Source organism: Fistularia commersonii, chromosome 34, assembly GCF_037954325.1.
Source record: "Fistularia commersonii isolate RoL2024-O1a breed Wild chromosome 34, RoL_Fcom_v1.0, whole genome shotgun sequence".
In the NCBI taxonomy this organism is placed as follows: Eukaryota; Metazoa; Chordata; class Actinopteri; order Syngnathiformes; family Fistulariidae; genus Fistularia; species Fistularia commersonii.
The window spans coordinates 5050107-5069394 of NC_141317.1; the positions used below are offsets into that span (position 1 = coordinate 5050107).

Below are 19288 nucleotides of genomic sequence, written 5' to 3' on the forward strand. Positions count from 1 at the left end.
TTTTCTTCCTCCTTGTACTACACGGCATTTTTGATTAACCCCAAAAATTGTACAGGTGGACGGATTAAAACAAAATGTGAACAACCACCAGGCCATACATCAATTAGCCATAACATAACTACTTGCAGCTGAAGGGAAAGTGAGTTACTTCAGCAAGGTTCAAATTGAAATAAACCTCACTAAATGACTGGGGCGGAGTATCTCAACAACAGCATGGAGTTTGAAAATACCCCCTATAAGCAGTTCAGTACAGTTACAGTGGTAAGTATCTTCCAAAACTCATCCAAAGAAGTAGAACCAACAAAACAGAAATAGGTCTAATGGCTGAGGGCTGGCCTCCTCGTACCCGTATGGACCCCTCTTTACTGCATTGCATTGCATTGCATTACATTACAGTCATTTGGCAGACGCTTTTATCCAAAGCGCCCAACAAGAAGCGCAATTCAGTCACCAAAGAGCCGAAGTACCAGTAGTCGGAAGTCAGACGAGACCACTCAACCAAATAGCCATCTCAGAATCATATACATACACTCAGTTCATCGTTCATTTTTTCTTTTTTTTGGGCCCAGGGTGGGGTGGGGGGGGCTAAGTGTGATTAGTAGGGTAGTGCTTGGTGAAGAGGTATGTTTTCAGCTCACAGCGAAATATGGGCAGTGATCCCGCTTGTTCCGACCTTTTTTGGGAGTTTGTTCCACTATTGAGGAGCCAAGACCGAGAAGAGCCGAGACCAGGTGGAACGGCAGCCAGGGGTTCTAAGTGATGGACTGACCATAACCGGGAGATAAGACGGGGCCGTCCCATTCACTTCCCGGTAGGCAAGCACCAGGGACTTGAACTTGATGCGGGCGGCTATTGGGAGCCAGTGAAGGGACATGAGAAGGGGACTGGTGTAAGATCCTCTTCTGGACATTCATGTGCCAATCATTACAGCTGAACCCCGGGGTCAAATAAGCAGGTGGCCTGGTCTGATGTATCACATTGCCTTTTGCATCTCATCCTTTGGCCAGATGTGTGTGTGTCACTCACATGGGGATGAATAAGCACTAGGATGCACTTGTGGTGAGAGTGCATGCAAGCAGAGGCTGTGCAATGCTTTGGACAGTGTTCCGCTGGGAAACCTTGTTTCCTGCCTTTCGTGTGGATTTAAAATTTGACATGTAGTTCCTACCCAAACATTGTTACCGATCATGTACGCCTCTTCATGGAAACAGTATTCCCTAATGGCAACTTTCAGCCAGATAACACGCCTACACTTCAGAAGCTGTAAAGGAATGGCTCCAGGAACACAGTCCCAAATTTAGGGCATTGCTTTGGCCTTTAAATTCCTCATGAATTTTACAAACTTGCACTCTTTCACACATACATGAAGTTCATTGCTCCTATTTTCAGGATATTTGATTGGGGGTTTTTGAGTCAAGGATATTTGATTTCACACAAAACCTTTAACTATGTACTCACCTCAGTGAACTTGTATCCATGATGTTCTGGGTTGCTGTGGAGGGTGGGCGAATAAGCTTGTCCTCCATACCTCCAGGAGTCATTGGCATCTTCCCTACCACAGAAGCCTGAGTCCCTGTTGTAGCGGTAGCAACACGATCCTAAAGGAAGTAAGCAAAGCAAAACTGAAATACAAACTCTAACCATCTGGGATTTTAAGTAAAATAATAATAAGAAACATTTAGAACTGTGGTATGTCTCTTAGGTGGCTCAATGTTTTGGAAGTGTATTGTCTTTTGTGACATATGAATACATTCAATGCTTGCAAACGCTCTATACACTGCAGAATTGTAACTGTGTAGATGCATCTACACTTACCAAAGTAGTATAAATGCTGTATTTAGACCACATAGGGACAGAATGCTAAAATTTTGATGAAATGAGAGTTTGTCCTTTCGGACGTTTGCTCAAAATATCTTATTTAGTTCTTCGGATGGATGGATGGCAGTGATGAGGAGTCCGAACAGGTACGGGTCTGCACAAGGATTAGCAACCAAAATGTCCTCTGCTAGTGCAGAGTGAAAAATCCCAAAGTAGGGGAACTTAGCAGAGTAGCAAATTGCTAACTACTTCTACATAACATTTGCTGAAAGGTTATCCTTGCCATGGAAAATGTTTTCCTAACTACCATGTCACACTGACGTCAAAAAGTTTAATCGGTGAGGTTTTACATTTATTAGTCCATATAAAATACCTGCGGGTACGGTGGTGGTGCTCTATGGGCCTTGTCTAGTTGAAAACCAATCTCTCCTCCAGACCAACCAGGGGATAAACTACCACTAGCGGCAGCAGCAGCTTCCTTTTCTTGTCTAATGGAGTTTCTTTGCATCTGTTGTCTGATTAGGAATTCCCTTAGTCTCTGACGCTGAAGAGAAACAAGAAACGTTAACTGGGAAACACCTTGTAAATGAATAGAATAATTGTTCCCTGGCTAATTCTGTAATTACCTGTCGGTGTTTTTCCAGTTCAGAGGGACTTAGGCCCATTAACGCAGGGTCCTGCACAGCTGAAATGTCAGGAGTCTCTTGAGAGCCTGACATAGCTGGCTGGTGAGGTGCATCGGGAGGGCGGAGAGCTGCTAAGTCTTGAGATCCAGAAAGAGGTGCCAACTTAGAACTGAAGTTGTCTGCCACGTTAGGCTGTTGGCTTTGTTGCTGTGGTTGCTGACCAGGCATAATCTGACTCTGCTGTTTGGTTATTTGAATGCCTCCGGTGCTAGGGCTATGGCTGAAAGGTTGAGGAGGCCCTGAGGGTTTGCCGGACAGAGGATCCCCACTGGTAGAATGGGGTGGAGGTGGCTGGTTTGAATGAGGTGAGCCTTTGTAATTTGCGGTCCCCTCTGGGACAACGGACATGGGACGAGGTGGCTTGTGGATAGTAGCAAAAGGATCTCTGGATTGTGGCCTTGACGGAGGCTGAGAACAGTGTTCTGGGGACTGGAAGCGAGGGGTTGCAGGAGACTGGACAGAATAAGCATCATTAGAGAGGGCACCAGGAGTGTGGGGAGACTGACAGCTGCCCTGGGACTGAGGGCTGGAGGGCACTCTATGGCAAAGTTCCTGTTGAGTTACAGGGTGCCTCTGGGGCCCAAGAGAACAACTCTCAGCTGACTGGGGTCTGGGTGTCAACGGTGGCTGAGGGTGGGGGTCAGAAAAAGGATGAGAAGGAGACTGCCTGTAAGCTTCAGAGGGTTGGCCCGGGGAGGCTCCGGGGTGAAGTGCCCCACCTTCTCCTTGGTGCATTCTCGGTGTCATAGGTGCTTTGAATAAACCGTCCCCAGACTCCAACATCCCAGCAGGGGAGCCTACAGCTAGGTCAGGTCTTCCTACAGCAGAGGGGCGAGGAGAAGGAACACTGACATCTGCCCTGTACTGCCCTGTGCTTGCAGGTGACGAAGCCACTGCAGACGGTGATGGGGATGAACCATAATCTTGTCTCCCCATCCCTTGCTGATTTCTGAAAGGGTCTCCGTAGTGGGCATTATGAGATGGCGAGAAGATGGGTGACTCTCCGGGCCCAACATTTCTTGTATGAGGACTCTCAGGGGGTCCTAAGGACTCTTGGGAGCCGTGGTGAGACTGTGGTAAATGACCCTGTTGCTGTGACAGTTGTGATCTGAAGTATGGGTCAACGTGTTGAGCCCATCTGGAGTTTCCAGGAGTTCCTGGTTGCATGTCAAAGGGGCCAAGACTGGCTGGCCGTCCCTGAGGAGGACCCTGTGGGCCGGAAGCAGAATAACCTGAGGAAGAGGACTGTATGGGGCTTGCCCCAGCATAGGAAAAAGGTGTGGTCGGGTGGGAGTGAGAATGAGGGGACTGAGAAGGAAGCTTGGCCAAGGGATCTGTCCGGACTTCAGCTGACCCTGGGGTCTTTACATGTCCATCTGAGAAAAAGACAGATGATGATCCTGAATCTGGAACAAAGGGAAAGGGGCTTTCTGCAGAGCTTGGCTGGGAGGAGACTGATGTAGATCCTGAAGGTGGAGGGATCTGGAGGTGTAAACTGGGCCTTTCTCCCTTTACGCGCCCTGGTTCCATCTTTACTGGCCTGCACACCTGGCTCTCCGCTTGCTGTGAGGAAAAAAAAAAGAGACAATGCGATGGTCAGTTTGCACTGATTGTGATCTGATACAAACCACTGCAATCACCTTCACAATGTAAAAAGTTTGTTACTCACTTTCTGTGCCTTGTTGATCCTCTGAGCTGCTCTGTTATCTTTGGCCTTTTGCTAAAGATAAATAAATTCAAACAAATTTCAATATTTAATTTGAAAAGAATTGTCATGGATACTCCTAATAAAATATTGAACGTGTTGCCTCGTTGCAGAAAACTTGGATTATCATAATGTCAAATTCCACACTGGGTTTGTAACAAGTGGTACAAACATGTAGACGTTTAGTTTGTGGTGTCCTATTTAGTTTATTTCTTGAAACTTTAAGTACAAAGTGTACCATAGATCACCTGAGAGAATATACTGAATCATATTTTAAACACAAAAAAAAAAAAAAAAAAAACTTATGAGGGAATATATGATGTTAATATGAATAAAACATTTTGTAAGTAAAGCCACAGAACTTACCAGATATGGAACCTTGTCAGCAGCTGACACTTTCCTCCAGATCTTCATGATTTGTTTACAGCGACTGGCCCAATCTGTGACACATTCAGCAATTGTTACACGTTGACTGTAGTACCAACTTGTTTCAAAATGCAATTATTCTAATGACTATTGCACATTTTTGGCACGGTAATGTTCCCACACTCGCCTGGATAGTCCTGCTTCAGAGTAGGAAAGTTGGTATTGGCATAAAGCACAGGGGAAATGGTTGATAGTTCCCCAAGCTCTTCATCTTTCTCCCATCTCTGGAGACTGCGCTGGTTATAGGACAGTCCATCGCCCTCTGCCTCAGTGGGAGTGGGTGGAGAGGAAGGGGTAGCTGGGGTAGAGGGAGTAGCCCAGGGGCTTTCGTCACCACCATCAGGACTGAAAAGTCCTCCTCGGTCCCTTCAGAAAATAGGGACATATGGTGTTAATGATGGCTTGTGTTTCTTAACATCATAAACAAGTCAAAGTGTAGAGATAAGCGATATAATATTCATACTTCTGCAATTGAATTATTTTTTTTTTTATATCCTGATATGCAGGCTCCATTTCTTTTTCCAATAAATTTGCTAATTTAACATCATGAAAACACTTTTGTCCTTGAACTCTTGGAAAACAAATGCTTAACAAAATGATCCAGTGGATTTAATGAAGGGATGAACTACAGTTTATTTGATACAATACACTTGTCTTTATCTGCAAAGATAAATATTCAAATGTAGCCCTGATGAAATTATTTTGTTTGAATATGATCTTGTACAATAATAATGAACCGATGGTTTACAAATCTTCAACTGATGAATAATTGAGCTGTGCATATTAAGTTGATAGTGAATGCAGAAGAACTGCCACTGCTGTGGTCTCTGGAGACGCAGTGTCTGAATGAGTATATTGTCTGCTACTGATGTGTTGCTACAATACTTTGTCTTGTAAAACACGTTTTTGCTCACTGTGTAGTCATGCAAGCTAATGTTATGCAACCATCAACATCTGTATCATTGTGAAAATAATGTAATTGGCCATGGAGGCTGTCTTCGTTAAAGAGACATTGAAATAGTATGGCTCCAGTGCAGAGCTAATCAAATGGTGAATGCTAATTAAACTAGAAAAAAAAACAGAAACTTAAAACACCTATTTTTCTAAAAAAAAAGATCTATTTTACAAATTTCAAAGAAATAAAATAAATCAATTAGTCTCACCGCATGTCAAAGAATGGTGACTGAGAGAGGCCAGGGAAAGAATCCATCATTCCAGCTGAGGGCAAAGACCCTGAAAAAAATCCTTGCATGAGTCCCAAGGTGAATATAGAAACATTGAGTAATTGGTATTCTTACATACACAATTATTCAGTTTCATGAATATAGATTTCCTGATTAAAAAAAAAAAATCTGAAGAGATCCTTTCTTACACACCTGAGAGGAGAGCTCTCTGTGGTAGAGTGCTACGATTGAGTTCTCCCTTATTGCCCTCCAAGATGGGCTTCATGCCCCCCAAATTGGAGCCTTCTGACACTCCCAGGACCTTCCTGAAGAACTGCTCAGAATCCTGACTCTCCAACCCTTGTGGAAGACCTGCCATTTAATCAATGATGTTAAACTCTGATGTCCGAGTCAATATTACATACTCCATTGTGTTGTAGCCTATCCTCACCTTCACTTTTTTCCGCATCAGAGTCTTGAGGTTCAACTGATGCCTGGTCTTTCAGTGATGAGGATGATATCGCAACTCCTAAAACAGGTACGTTTGAATAAAATTGCAACTGATTCAAGACCAAAACAACTTAATCTTGACAATGAGAAGAAACTTACCTACACCTTCTCCCTGAGCCTGAGGCGTCTCACCCGCCTCTTGCTTGACATGCTCCTCTACCACACGATCACTGGCCTCAGCTAGAGAGAAGCACAGAAAAAGTGGTATGCACTGCAATAACTTTTTGCTCCCGGAAAAACAAAGAACTATAACTCATTTGCACAGTTTTCATAGGTCACAGGTCAAGCTAGCTTCCTTACTCTCTGATGAAGGTGTTTTGCCCCCTGACGGTGCTGAAACCAAAGGCCGGACAGGGCATGCACCAGATCTTTGCCCCTGGGGTATCATCAATGCTCTCTTACTCAAGTCTATGAGTGTCTTCCCAAAAAATGCCTCCTGTTTGGAATTCAAACAGTTTGCCACATAATATTACATATTTTCATTTCATGAATCTTAGAGGGTATTTTAGACTGAGAAAAACAAACCTGGAGATAGGCTGGAAACATGTCCTCAAGTTTACTCTTCTTCCGGCCTCTGCGTTTCTTGGCCTGTTCCTCGCCCTCTACTGGTTTTGGATCCATTATGTTATCCGTGTCAGGATGGGGGCCTATGCATATAAAACCATGAGATTCTGTTGCTGAATTTCAGTCGCCTTGCCAGTTTTGATGGAAGCGTAACAAGTGAGCATTCAAAGAAAGAACTATTATACAACAAAATGCAAGGTGTTGATTTGGTGCGAGTATTTCACATCAGGGGTCAAATGGAGTCAACTTCTATAGTTCAGGTTCAACATGCATGCTTCTGCCTCGTCCCGTTACTTTGGCACCAATCTGGGTCAACACAGTAGCCTCCATTGATCAACTGAAGGAGGTATTTTCTTTTTCCAATTTCTGTCTCAACACAGCGCTTGGGATAAGTCTTCTATGTTCATTATCCACAGCTTTTTTGCCATGTTACAGGGGGCCCATGACTAACGTAGGAGTCCAACACCTACGCCGCAACGTATCGCCATTTTTGCTCTAAGTCACAAGTGCCATCAGAAGAGTCTGACTTAGGTGCCCTAATGAGCAGCAAAAACAATCTTAAAAAAAAACCAAAAAAAACAAAACAAAAGTACAACTCCAAATGTAAACAAGGCAGTATTCGTTATATAGCGCCACATGACGACATAGTGTATTTGTCCGCTACGCTCACCAACTAGTTCCTGTCTTAATAAATTTATGGGCGTGGAAACGTAATCAATGCCGTAGGTCAAGGACGTCATAAACTGAGGACTTCCTGTATGTTAGTAATACAAGGAATTTGGCTCCGGTTTACGGTTAACACCTTGCACTGATATGTATGCATGTAGTTAAGCAATGAACAAAGTGGTCAATGAGATAAATAAGATATGGATAAACATGTCTGTATATATACAGAATGTATATTATTTACAAAAGGATGTTTCTCACAGTATGTTCAATGGGCAACATATAGTAACTGTGTGGTGATATGAAATGACAAAGTGTGCGTTTTTGTGGAGATATAATCTGTATTGAGGATGTGATGATCACGTACAGATGTACAGATGTACCCAACCCACATCCTGCTTAGAGATTACCCATTTTTGTGATTAAAAAAGTTAGAATTGCAGCACATACTCTGATACAGAATAATTCCTATTACCTTCTTCGATAGTTCGTTCTATTGGTTGACCGTCTAAAGTGGTCTCTCCAGCCAGCTGAGCAAAAAATTCTTTCTTCATCCGTGTATGACACTTCCTTTGACGGACCATGAAGCCTCCAATTCCTAGGGCATTTTTTTGATAGTTAACCACTAACATATTAGACAAAGAAATACTACTTGGATACAAAGAAATCAGTGTGGTCATAAGCGTGTAAGTGAAATGGAAGAATCTTACCGGGCCTGTAAGGTTTCCGCTTTCTTTTTTTGCTATCCTCCATCTCCTCCACACCCCCTTTGAGACCCTCACAGTCAGCCATGCCTTCAATGCCTCCCTCGCCGCCCATATCCCTCTCAACACCACCCTCTCTGTCGGGGCTTCCAGGATTCTCCATTTTAGAGTCACATTCCATGGATTCCCCACACACTAGATAAAGACGAATGTACTGAGTTTTTAAAATGTTTTGCATTTTCTTGAACTAACTAGCAATTGCTCTGACAGGTTGCTAACCTTTTCCCTCATCCCCTTCTCCTTCAGCCTCCCGCAGATCAATTCCATCTGGGCCTCCTTCACAACATAAGGTGCCAAGACGGGATCGACGTTGCCGCCTCTTGTGCAGGGGAGACATGGAGATACTGCGTAGCAGGGACATCCCCGATTCGGTGAGCCATACACCTTCCAAACGGTAGAACTGGGGCTCTGTGAGGTGACATTTGAATTTTTTTAATCATGTGAAAACACAACTGGCAAGGCATTGCATGCTTGTAAATACCAAATAAATATAAAGTCCACTAACCTGGTTCCTTTATCTTTATTGAAGCCATTATGGCTGACTCTACTATAATAAAAATGGTAAGAGATTGAATAACTCAGATTGTAAATGCAAAACAGAGTAATTTGCTTAATACATAAGAGAATATCTCAATTAGATTCAGAAGAACACAGTTGTCACGCAGACATTTTCTTTTCCTCCTCTAACCTGTAATGCTGACTTACCCACAGGTTTTGGAACATATGGACTGCAGGATGTGCAAGCAAAGCCCTCATCAGAGGCTTGTTCCACCTCGTCCTCTGTGTACAAACTCTCGCAAACAGCATGCACCCACCTGAAGACACACAAAATACATTGATACATATAGTTTCCATTACACACATTAAAAAGGTTGCTGTGGAAAAAAAAAACTCCAGTTGAAAATGACTTCTTTCCCAGATCAGATATGATTTGAGGTTCTGTTTTTTTTTAGTCTTGGCACATTTAGTTCTCAGGGAAGCACTCACCTATCACAGTGCTGACACTGAAGCAGCAGCTCCTCCTCCATGAAGTTCTCTCTGCATACTGGACAGGTGACGAGGCTGGCACAGGGGCCACAGTGGGTGTAATTATTCTGCCACTCACAGTGGAAACCTGGTGAGTTGGAACCACACTGTACACAGCATACACACCTGCGAGAAAAGATAAAGAAGAATTAAGAATGATAACAGTTCAGCTCCTAATGTGGAAGATTTTTTAAAATGACACCAAACAGTGTATGAAGTCTGGTACTCTGCAAGATAAAGAGAAGTCCATTGAATTGCTAATGCGGAGCTGAGGCATGAGTGTTTTACATAATATGCAAATGTACGTGTCTTATTTCCATTTGCTCCTATTCGCGGCTACACGGTAGAACAAAGCATACTTCTATACAATGTTTATTTATCTATTAGCATTTTATTTTACCATTTGCATTTCCATCCACCCTTGGGTACAGTGTGCAGTGGTGGGTCCAAGCAGTAGGTGTGATAGCTAACATCACAGTCATCACATAGCAGCAGGCGGGAAGGGTCTGAAGCCTTTCCGCACACTTCACACACAATACATTCCAAACAGCGCCAGCCTTTACGGAGCATCGTCTTGGTGATCTACAGAAAATACCAGATTTAATAGATCTGAGATTTTCGACGATTATAAAGGCAAAAAAGGAACTTACTTTGCTGTTCACACAGTAAGGATGGTAACACTGGGCACACTGAGCACAAGCCAATAACTGTCCCTCTGAACCCTTTCCAAAACTGCCACACACAACACACATATCCTGAAAGTGAGAAAGAACAAGAAAAAAAAAATGGGTTGCTGCCTTTAAACACATCACATCGGCGGCTCTTACGCCGGCATAAGCCAGAAGACAAATTAACATGTCAAAGTACAACAACAGGTCTACCTGGAGCAGGACAAATTTATCAGTGTTTGAGAAAAGGACCACTGTGTTTTGCATGGTGTCATCTTCCTCATCCTCCTCCTCCTTACTTAGTCCGGAGTCCGTAGTCATACTTAGCTGTGAAGCAACAGAACAACAGTCAGACACACAACAAAAAAAAACTAAACATCGTTGCTGAAAAAAAAAGAAAAAAAACAACGTACTGAGTCAGTACAAAAATATGAATAGCATGTGGAGTACAGCTTACCAAGAAGGCATCGATGCAAGAGGCCATGGCTTTGAGACGAGACCTCCCACCACGTCCTCTCCCCCCACCGCCTCCTCGAGGTCTACGTTTCCCAGGGAAACTATTGCTTCGCCCCTGCAAGCCAGGAAAAAAAAAAAATCATTCTAAAGTTATGTTGTGGTTATTTAACTCCCACATCCAAAAACATGGTGTTAGCTACAATTTTAGATGTTATGGCATGTTCCTTTATACAGCTCAATACACACTGTGCATTGCAAGCTGACCTGTTTGACTCGGGAGCGGCCTGGGGACCCTCTGCGTTTTGCCTTCTCTCTGTCACTTCTGAGTGGTTCAAAGGGAAGCGAGTCATCAGTCTCAGTGAGTAGGTTATCTGGAAGCGTGCGGCCTGTAGGTACCAGGCCCAGCTCCATGGAAAGCTGAGGGTCCGGTTCTCCTGGAGAGCCCAAAAAGCCACTACTACTTTCGTCTCCGTGGCTCATATTGGACGTCTCATCCAGCAGCAATTCTGACTTAATCTCGTGCTCCTGCAGCTCCTGCTTTAGGTCAATATTATGTCCTTCCCCTTTAATTTGCTCATCATCCTCTTCTTCCTCCTCCTCTTCAGAGTGAGGTAGTAGCCTCCCCTCCATATCCAAAGCAGAGGGCGTCTCTTGTGTGTCAACTGATAAAGAAAGAGGAGAAGATGACCGGGGATCCTGGCAGGGGCTTATCGCCCGGTGATCGGACCTGGGCAAAACCTCTGTTTTGTCCTGAGAGGCAGAAGAAGCTTGTAACTTTGGTAAAGCCTCATTCAGTGATTCTGTAGCTGACACAGCATCACAACCACTGTTCAATATATCGGTTGTTACTTCTTGTTTCACTGAGGGGGTGGCCAACTGCTTCTCCAACTCCATATGTTCAGGGCTCTGCTGCGATGCTGGTGTTCCTTTCAATTTCGGATTGTTAAACTGTGCCTCTACTATGGAGTCCTGGGTGGCAGCGGCTTCGGTCGTCTCGGTGTCTCCCTCTTTTGCCTCCTCTTCTGTTGCGGTGCATTCTAAATCTAAAATTCATGAATGCATCATTTTTTGTGCCATCATTTACAAATTTGTCATTACTCACAACCTTCACTCATAAAAATAAGTACCTGTGTGCACTAATGTTACATAACGTGGCCTCTGAGTTTACCTGAAGATTCCAGCGAAGCTGCAGTCACCTCAGAAGTGGCTTTTTCTTTTGTTACCCGCTGCTCCTCTTCCTCCTCAATGGTTTCACTAACTGTTGTCTCAAAAACTGAAACTTCACCCCCTGAAAACAAAAATTAGCAAACTTACATTCACAGCCTCAACATAAAAAAATGAACAAATCCAACCATTAAATAATCAAAATTTAAAAAAAAAGGCAAAATTTTAAAAATGTGACCATTATTTCAAATACTCCCTTGTGATGTATATGTGACTCAGACTTACCCAACTCCATAGGTGACGCTCTGTCAACAGCAGCTTCAGCCTCCTCCATCTCTGATGTACCTCTCTGTCCTATCAACTGAGACAAGTCTGTCTGCTCTTCTGTTGTCATGTCTACATCCGTTTGGATTGTCATTTCCACCAAGTGAATCTGTCCTTCAGTCTCCTCCGAAGTCTCTCTTGTTTGTATTTCGACTGTGTACGTTTGAGTGACAGGCTGTTGCTGTTGATGATCTTCCTTGCAAAGTAGGCAAATGCACTTGGCTTCTGGAAGCTCCCCTACTAGAGCACACTCACTGTGTACCCATCTAGAAAAAAAAAAAAAAAAATGAAATCAATAATATTGAATACTTTTTTTTTAAGCGGTATGCCTAAAACCCAAAGAAATCCTATTTAATCTTTATGTCTTGATAATAAACAAACCTATGGCAAATACTACAGCACTGCAGAGCAACAGATGGGTTTCCACTTTTGCTGCACACAGCACACATAGATCTGCGGTGACGCTGGCAGTCTTCACACACGGCGTAGTTGTCATACCATTGGGCGAAACCTGGCAAGACCAGCCCACGGACACCACACTCCATACATACTCGACACCTCTGACATGATACACACCATAGGGATAAATTGTAAATCACATGATCATAGAGGCACAGAAACCATTCTCTTAAATCACAAATTCTTACTCTTGTTTTCTCATGGTAAAGGCTACTATTTGCAGAGTTGTAAATGACAAATGGCACTTACTCTACATTTCCATGGGTCTGTAGGAAGAGATTCCATGGCAGGCTGGAGACAGAAGGTGTGGTAGCCCTTATCACAGGCATCACAAACCAACATTTTGGAGTCTTCACCTGGTTGTCTAAGAAATGGAGAACGTCTTTTTAAAAAAAATTCAACAGATATCATACAAAGTATTTCGAGCTGCATTTTCATGCCAGGAATAGCGTGCTGCTCGGCACACAGGGGCAAACCCACCTGCAAGTCTGGCATACTTTACACTCCGGGCACTGCCATCCGGCCCGCTGGATGGGTGTGGCGCCGATCTCGAGACAGGCAGCATGATAATGTTGGCCACAGCCTGTGCAGAACAGCAAGTCTGTGAGCTCCCCTGCCGAGTCGCACACTGCACACGAAGACTCTTCACCTGCTGGGAAAAAGGGAAATACAAGGAGTTAACAGGCATTAGGGAGTTTATTTTCATTTCAATAAGTCATAGCTATCAAGTGGTAAAGATGTTGTAGTTCTTACATTACATTACATTCTTATGTAATGTACAGTTCTTATTTACATTGATTTTTCAAAACCCAGATTTAGTGCTGGGTGGTACACTAGTTGAGTTTACTGAAAGGTATAATTTTTTTTTTTGATACATTCATTCAGATGCATGGGGATTGTTTCGGATAGCTGCAGTGTTACATGGAACAATACACCTTTGCACAAATGTATTGATGTACATTTACAATCCAGGTTTTTTCTCTGTATTGGTAAGGAAATACATGGTGCTGTCCATCAAGAACCGTAAGTGAGACACTTGAGGGAACAGAAAGAGCTTTTACAATAACACAACTGGACTTTGATTGCATTTTTTATTAATTTATTATGTGCATAAGTTATAACAATAAAGATCATAAAACAGTTTGTTTGTTGATGCTTCTGAGCCCAGAATGGGCTAACATAGGTAATTACTGCAGTCAATGGATTTTTGCACAAATTGATTGAGTGTTGGATTATTATGGAATAGAACTGAGAATAAAAAATTGAAAATAAGAATTCTACTGAATGTAACCAGAAGTAATTTTTGAAGCGTTTTTACAAATGTCTGTTTTCTTACCCAATTCCTCTGCCTTGTGTATGTGCTCAGGACAGAGAAGGACCAACTGCTTAATGGACAGGAAGGATCCACTTGCTGCTGCACAGGGGAAGTGGTAGAACCTTGAGCAGCCTTCAGCATGGCATCGAATGGTTGCACCCAGCCTTTTGCAGTATTCGCAAAGCTGAAACACACCATCAATAATGAGGTGGACTGTGTGAAGGAGACCTGCGAAATCCCTGTATTCTTATCTGGTATCATCAAATCCAGAATATATAGAGGGGACTTACCCGCTGTGTCCCTGAGATAACAGCTTTATCCACATTCTCCAGCTCCTCATTCTCCTTTCGCTTCACTCCCTCTGACCACATCGCACACCAATGATGAACCCAACAACCCCCTGTTGATTACCAAGCTACAGGTCAGCACAATCTCAAACTAAAGGGTCAACTCTATAGACGCACACTTCGGTCTAAGAGGACGAAAAAAAGTCATTTGGTGTAGTAGCTATTTACTTTGAATAGCAGAATGATATAAATGACTGATTCCAACCTGAATCATCAAAGAGTGTCCCCAGACAGGGAGTGTCAGAAAATCCAATGGAAGACAGGTCATCATTCCCAGGCTGTGGCAGTGGGGTAGTTGGCGGCTGGAAGCTCAGCCGTTCAGAATGTGGGCCGAAGTGTCTCAGCTCCCGCTGTCCATGTAGGCTGCGCTCCACACAGTTGCAAAGTGCACAGGCTCTAACACTCTCTCTAGATAAGCGTGTTCCAAACAAGCAAAAATTCAGTATTGCCAGCAATGACAAGCATCTTGTCAGAAACATATCAGCAGTGTGTCGATGAAGTACTTACACAGATGTGCTGGAGGAGGCTGCAGTAGCACCATCCACCTCCTCAGCAGCAGGAAGGGCTTCAGACTGTCCATCAGAGGACACAAGCTGCCTGGCGGGGGCATTGTCATCAGCTTCACAAACAAGAACCAAAGAAAGAAATTAAAACACTTGGAAAGGAGTACTAATTAAGTCATATTAAAATGCAAGAAAGAACAGCAAGGAATTTTTTTAAACACATGCCTTATCTGAAATCGCTGATGATTAAGATTTATAAGACTGAAAAAAATGTAATAAGTACACAGTACGTTCTCATAAATAGCAACAAATTCTATTCCACATTAAAAAACTCTGTCTTTACAAAGCACAAGAACGTTGGGCTATTATACATTTTTCACCAACTTGTTAATTAATTCATTCACTCATTACCTGTTGGCTCAGAGTCACTCTCTTCGCAGTTTGATTTCTGCTCGTCCATCCCCCAAGCTGATTTTGACCTCCTTAATAGAGATCTGCAATTCAAATATCCAAGCAGCATTGACAAATGCATATTTATCCAAACCCTATTCTTTCCTAAGCATGCAAGCAATCTGTGGACATTGTAATAAATCACAATGGCTAAGATTCAAACCATGAGACAATTACACAAAGGATTTGGGAAACAGGAAAAATGTGCTTTTCTGAATAGAAATACCAAACACAAAATGTGACTCAATCATCCAACTGAACCTATTGAATCTCCTAAAAGTGAAACCTTTATGCAGGTCATATTCAAGTGAAGTGATAAACGATTAATACATTATTTAACAGATTAACATATTTATACTCAGAAACGTGTCTTCCTTTCAACAACGACTCTGAACCGATTTAAACGTATCTATATCAGCAAGACTCACAGCCTGAAATCAAAACAGTTATCTAGGGAGTGATATGCAAGCTTCGGACAATTTCCTTGTTGTCATGAGTCTAATGCAATCGAGCTATCATGCAAACTAGTGAACATTGCGCGGAGATTGCAGGAATAAGATCCGGCGAAAAATAATTCCAGAACTCCGTTACCCAGAGATGCATAATCCGGCGCGGTTACATGGCTGCGTGAGATGGCACAAAATAAGAGAATTGAAAAGGGTGTTTTCCTAAATAAAGCAACCATAAATCGGGATACACAAAGAGAACACAACTTCCGTATGGGGGACTTCCTGTTGCAGCGGTGTTCATTTCGTGCAGAACGCTTGTCGCACACTTTATAGTTCCGCTATGAGCTCCACGCCATTTATAAAATACTGTAAAACAAACTGCAGGACAGGACGGGACAGCGAGGCCATTGTTTCTTTCGGACATCTCATAAACAGGAAGGCGGATCGTGTTTGCTCGCTATCATACACGATTTAAGTTCAAACGCCACAGTGAGACTGTGATTTAATGGAAACCGAAAGAAGTCGCGCACAGGTATATTTAGGGTATTTCTAGATGTGGCGGTCCCAACTATACTTCGCAATTACGGTCGTTTATCTGCCACTGTCAGAAGGAACAATCCAAATAAACACCCGTTCGCGTTGCACTAAAATAAAATTGAAAAAAAAAACAAGTGACTTCACTAAAAGGAACCGGACGTCATTCGGATGAACTATTTGTTCGCGGCTTATGCTACACGGACGATCGTGTTAACTGTAGTCAGAAAGATTTCGTCATGTTTCTGCAGATGGAAGTAGGTTCTGGTGTGAGGAAGGCGCGCTTTTCTACTCTCTAAGCACAGGTCAGATGCTACAACAGGAGCACGGAGTGCAATCGATCATAAAGTAAAATTGAACACAGCGAGGGTTATCGACGTCGTAGCCAAGAATATTAGGGGGGAGGGGGAGCAGCCATCGATACAACAATATTGCAAGCAAACTGCCATGAGAAAATTGAGAAGACCCCGAGTAGTCCAACCTCTCTAACAAACTATCCAGCGGTGAGCAAGACGCCGCTCCGCAAACAGCAATCACAATAGTGTCCGATGCACATAATTAAATTTCCCTTGAAAGGTTTACAAACAGATGTATTCTTTGAAAGTGTAGAATGCATTTTCTTCTCTGGCACACAAATAAAATCCCTGCAACACGCACATACATACATGTATACATATCTATATATAAATATCTATATACACATATCTATATTAATTATTATTTTTTGGGGGGGAGGGTAATTTTGATTAGAAATACAAATACCGTTCGTCTCAAATATGAAGTTGACAGTGGAGGAAAAGTGATGGCATGATGGCTAAGTTCAACATAATCAGCTAGCATCGTTAATGTTGAAAGTGTTAAATTTACTTCGAGGCTGGCCGTTTGTTTTTTAATTTTGTCATTTGGCCAAGATGCTATGAATGTTGTTGTCATACCGGAATGAAACGAATGTGTACTTTACCGTCAGATTACTAAGACTAATATGGACAATATGTTAATGTAAACATCGATTTCAAGGCTCTTGTAACGTTACTATTCCAGAATATAGCCATGCCCACGTCACTGGAGACTGGCAGATACGGAAAAGCTAACATCTACCGTTAGTGACGTAGCAGCAAAGTGTACCGAAGAAACAAAACTGCGATAAAATGTGTACCGTCTCACGCATAAACACGTTTTACTTTGGAAGTGTGTACCGAAAACAATGTGTTAAGCAGCGCTGACAAAGCGAGCGTGCAACATTACTGAACCCGAAGTTAGCACCCAGGTAACATGGCTAGTTTTCCAACAAATAGACACATCCAAACCCAGCTAACTGCTAAATGTTACCGATAGCAGAGCTAACATTACCCGGTCTAAGGTCAGGGTTGGTGTGTCTCTTGGTCTGTTTATTATGAGAAGTTCAGATGAGGAATAATCAAATCAGCTCACCTCACAAAAACAATAGAGTCTCCTCATACATCAGCAAAATCCAAACAGCCACACAGCTTCCCAAAATGCTGACGGTCGCTTCATTTTATGTTACCGGACTAACGCTGCGGCTAGCCGGCTGGAGGGAGAGTGGGGGAAGTGCACGTCGGCGGAAGGCAGGCTGTGTGCTGGTGCTAGCTAGCTTTACAGCCAGATGGATGATGCTATGCTTAGCAAGCTAACTAGTACTTGAGTTTTGCAATGAGTTGTCATGCGCTGGTCCGCTAACGACTAAGTACGGGGACGAGTCTCCCACCGGTCCCGAAAAGCTTTCCACGCTGCGTGCAAATCATTCAAAACTACTATCTCCTACTCCGAACGATGCCGACCGAACACCGGCCAACTGCTGCCCTGTTCAGGAATCTCGCTGGCGAGATCGTAAAAAAAAATAACCTCTTGCAAAACTGCACTAAAAATTGTGTCGCCGCTAATAACACGTTTGATTTTTTTTTTTTCACGCAAGTACACACTCACACACACACACCCCTCTGCACGTCTCGCTCCGACGCACACGTTCATTTATCTAAACTTGCAACTCAACTTTGCAATGACACCCTACGGGGGTCACTAGCATCTCTCACTTAACTGCGTTGCGTCTGCACGGTTGTTGTTCCGCCAAGTAGCAAGCGGTGCTAGCTAATAACAACTACGTCAAAACTTGACTAATGCAAACAGAGGGGGGCCAAAATAGTGCCAATATTGTGTAACTCGATGTCGGCGAATGATCTCATGGCGATCGCTCGCCGCCGAGACCATGGCCGGTGCTTTCGAGCTTCCAGTCCTTGATTTTTCTAACGTGGAGAAGCGCTGAAATATGGTGGATATCAGCAGCAGATATTAGGTCATTACATTTTCAGATCCGGGGAAGCCATTTTTCATTACATGCTTATAAATGTAAGACCGAAGCTAATTTGACGCGTCGCTGGAGATCGCCGTATTTGCGCGTCGTCGTCGTCGGCGCGATCCGACTGCTTGGAAGTTTAAGATGTTTAAGGGCAGCACGTTGCTTTGGAGTCGACATAACGTGTTTTGCAAAGTGTTTAATCCTGTTTTTTTTTTGTTAAATCACACGCCGTCTCCCCTTCTCGGCAGTGAATGCAGTGAGCAAATGGCTGGAGTAAAGGAGGGCACGATCGTCGGCTTCAATTCGCGTCTATTCCAATATTTCAATCTTCGATTTTGTTATTTTGCAGGTAAATAACTTTAAAAGTCGAGTCTTTGCTTATTACCCCAGCACTGGGTGGCCTGATCACTTCAACTTTCACAATCACATGTATGTTTTTTCAATCTGCATATTCGACAAAATGTCAGAATACATCTTGTGTGTGTGTCTGTGTGTGTGTGTGTGTGTGTTAGCACGCTCATCAGATCCACCCATGGGTTTTATTTTAAGCCCATGGATTTTATTTTAAATGCATAACATCTATGAGATCAGCCCTCAGCTTTTGGCATATCTCTGATTGATTATTTCATTCACTTTACCTTTTTCAAACAAAAGGTAAAGCACATCCCAATGTACGGCGTGATCGGTATGCTCTCTTCTGTAAATGACCCGAAGGCCTTCTGATAAAACATTTTCAGAGCATTTTTGTTACATGGTGGATTCTACCAACACAAATACTCTAATCTGCATGGTTTTGAAGCCCATTTTCACCCCCCTTGCATGTTCTCATATGTGTGTGCAGTGCTATTTTCGAAAAAGCGAATCTAATGAACTACCACGGCACAATGAGAAGGAATCCCACGCAAGTTGACACCATACAGGTCCAATCCACGTCACTGACTATTTATTCCTTGCCAAGCCCTGAAGCAAAACAATAA

At 43.1% G+C, this 19288-nt stretch overlaps 1 protein-coding gene and 1 long non-coding RNA gene across 2 annotated transcripts in view; one reads left to right on the forward strand and one right to left on the reverse strand.

Moving 5' to 3' along the window:
- kmt2d (lysine (K)-specific methyltransferase 2D) overlaps nucleotides 1–17553 on the reverse strand; it is a 31246-nt gene extending 13693 nt beyond the window's left edge. The window contains exons 1-34 of the mRNA XM_086141585.1: nucleotides 17429–17553; nucleotides 14976–15058; nucleotides 14569–14680; nucleotides 14267–14469; nucleotides 14005–14114; nucleotides 13736–13898; nucleotides 12880–13051; nucleotides 12649–12763; nucleotides 12322–12500; nucleotides 11902–12206; nucleotides 11621–11740; nucleotides 10717–11495; nucleotides 10454–10567; nucleotides 10210–10323; nucleotides 9979–10083; nucleotides 9729–9910; nucleotides 9290–9454; nucleotides 9008–9117; nucleotides 8808–8849; nucleotides 8522–8710; nucleotides 8249–8437; nucleotides 8014–8136; nucleotides 6834–6955; nucleotides 6609–6744; nucleotides 6408–6488; nucleotides 6250–6327; nucleotides 6012–6170; nucleotides 5799–5868; nucleotides 4763–5001; nucleotides 4576–4649; nucleotides 4174–4224; nucleotides 2445–4067; nucleotides 2192–2362; nucleotides 1459–1598 (exon numbers count right to left, since the gene is read on the reverse strand). Of these exons, the coding sequence (XP_085997711.1) occupies nucleotides 1459–1598; nucleotides 2192–2362; nucleotides 2445–4067; nucleotides 4174–4224; nucleotides 4576–4649; nucleotides 4763–5001; nucleotides 5799–5868; nucleotides 6012–6170; nucleotides 6250–6327; nucleotides 6408–6488; nucleotides 6609–6744; nucleotides 6834–6955; nucleotides 8014–8136; nucleotides 8249–8437; nucleotides 8522–8710; nucleotides 8808–8849; nucleotides 9008–9117; nucleotides 9290–9454; nucleotides 9729–9910; nucleotides 9979–10083; nucleotides 10210–10323; nucleotides 10454–10567; nucleotides 10717–11495; nucleotides 11621–11740; nucleotides 11902–12206; nucleotides 12322–12500; nucleotides 12649–12763; nucleotides 12880–13051; nucleotides 13736–13898; nucleotides 14005–14114; nucleotides 14267–14469; nucleotides 14569–14680; nucleotides 14976–15024 (6584 nt within the window). The 5' untranslated portion in view covers nucleotides 15025–15058; nucleotides 17429–17553. The remainder of the gene's footprint in view (nucleotides 1–1458; nucleotides 1599–2191; nucleotides 2363–2444; nucleotides 4068–4173; nucleotides 4225–4575; nucleotides 4650–4762; nucleotides 5002–5798; nucleotides 5869–6011; nucleotides 6171–6249; nucleotides 6328–6407; nucleotides 6489–6608; nucleotides 6745–6833; nucleotides 6956–8013; nucleotides 8137–8248; nucleotides 8438–8521; nucleotides 8711–8807; nucleotides 8850–9007; nucleotides 9118–9289; nucleotides 9455–9728; nucleotides 9911–9978; nucleotides 10084–10209; nucleotides 10324–10453; nucleotides 10568–10716; nucleotides 11496–11620; nucleotides 11741–11901; nucleotides 12207–12321; nucleotides 12501–12648; nucleotides 12764–12879; nucleotides 13052–13735; nucleotides 13899–14004; nucleotides 14115–14266; nucleotides 14470–14568; nucleotides 14681–14975; nucleotides 15059–17428) is intronic.
- LOC147214333 (uncharacterized) lies at nucleotides 16463–19219 on the forward strand. The gene is made up of 3 exons (XR_015104366.1): nucleotides 16463–16500; nucleotides 18560–18660; nucleotides 19153–19219. It is a non-coding gene; the product is annotated as an uncharacterized LOC147214333 (long non-coding RNA).
- Nucleotides 19220–19288: the final 69 nt, after the last annotated feature.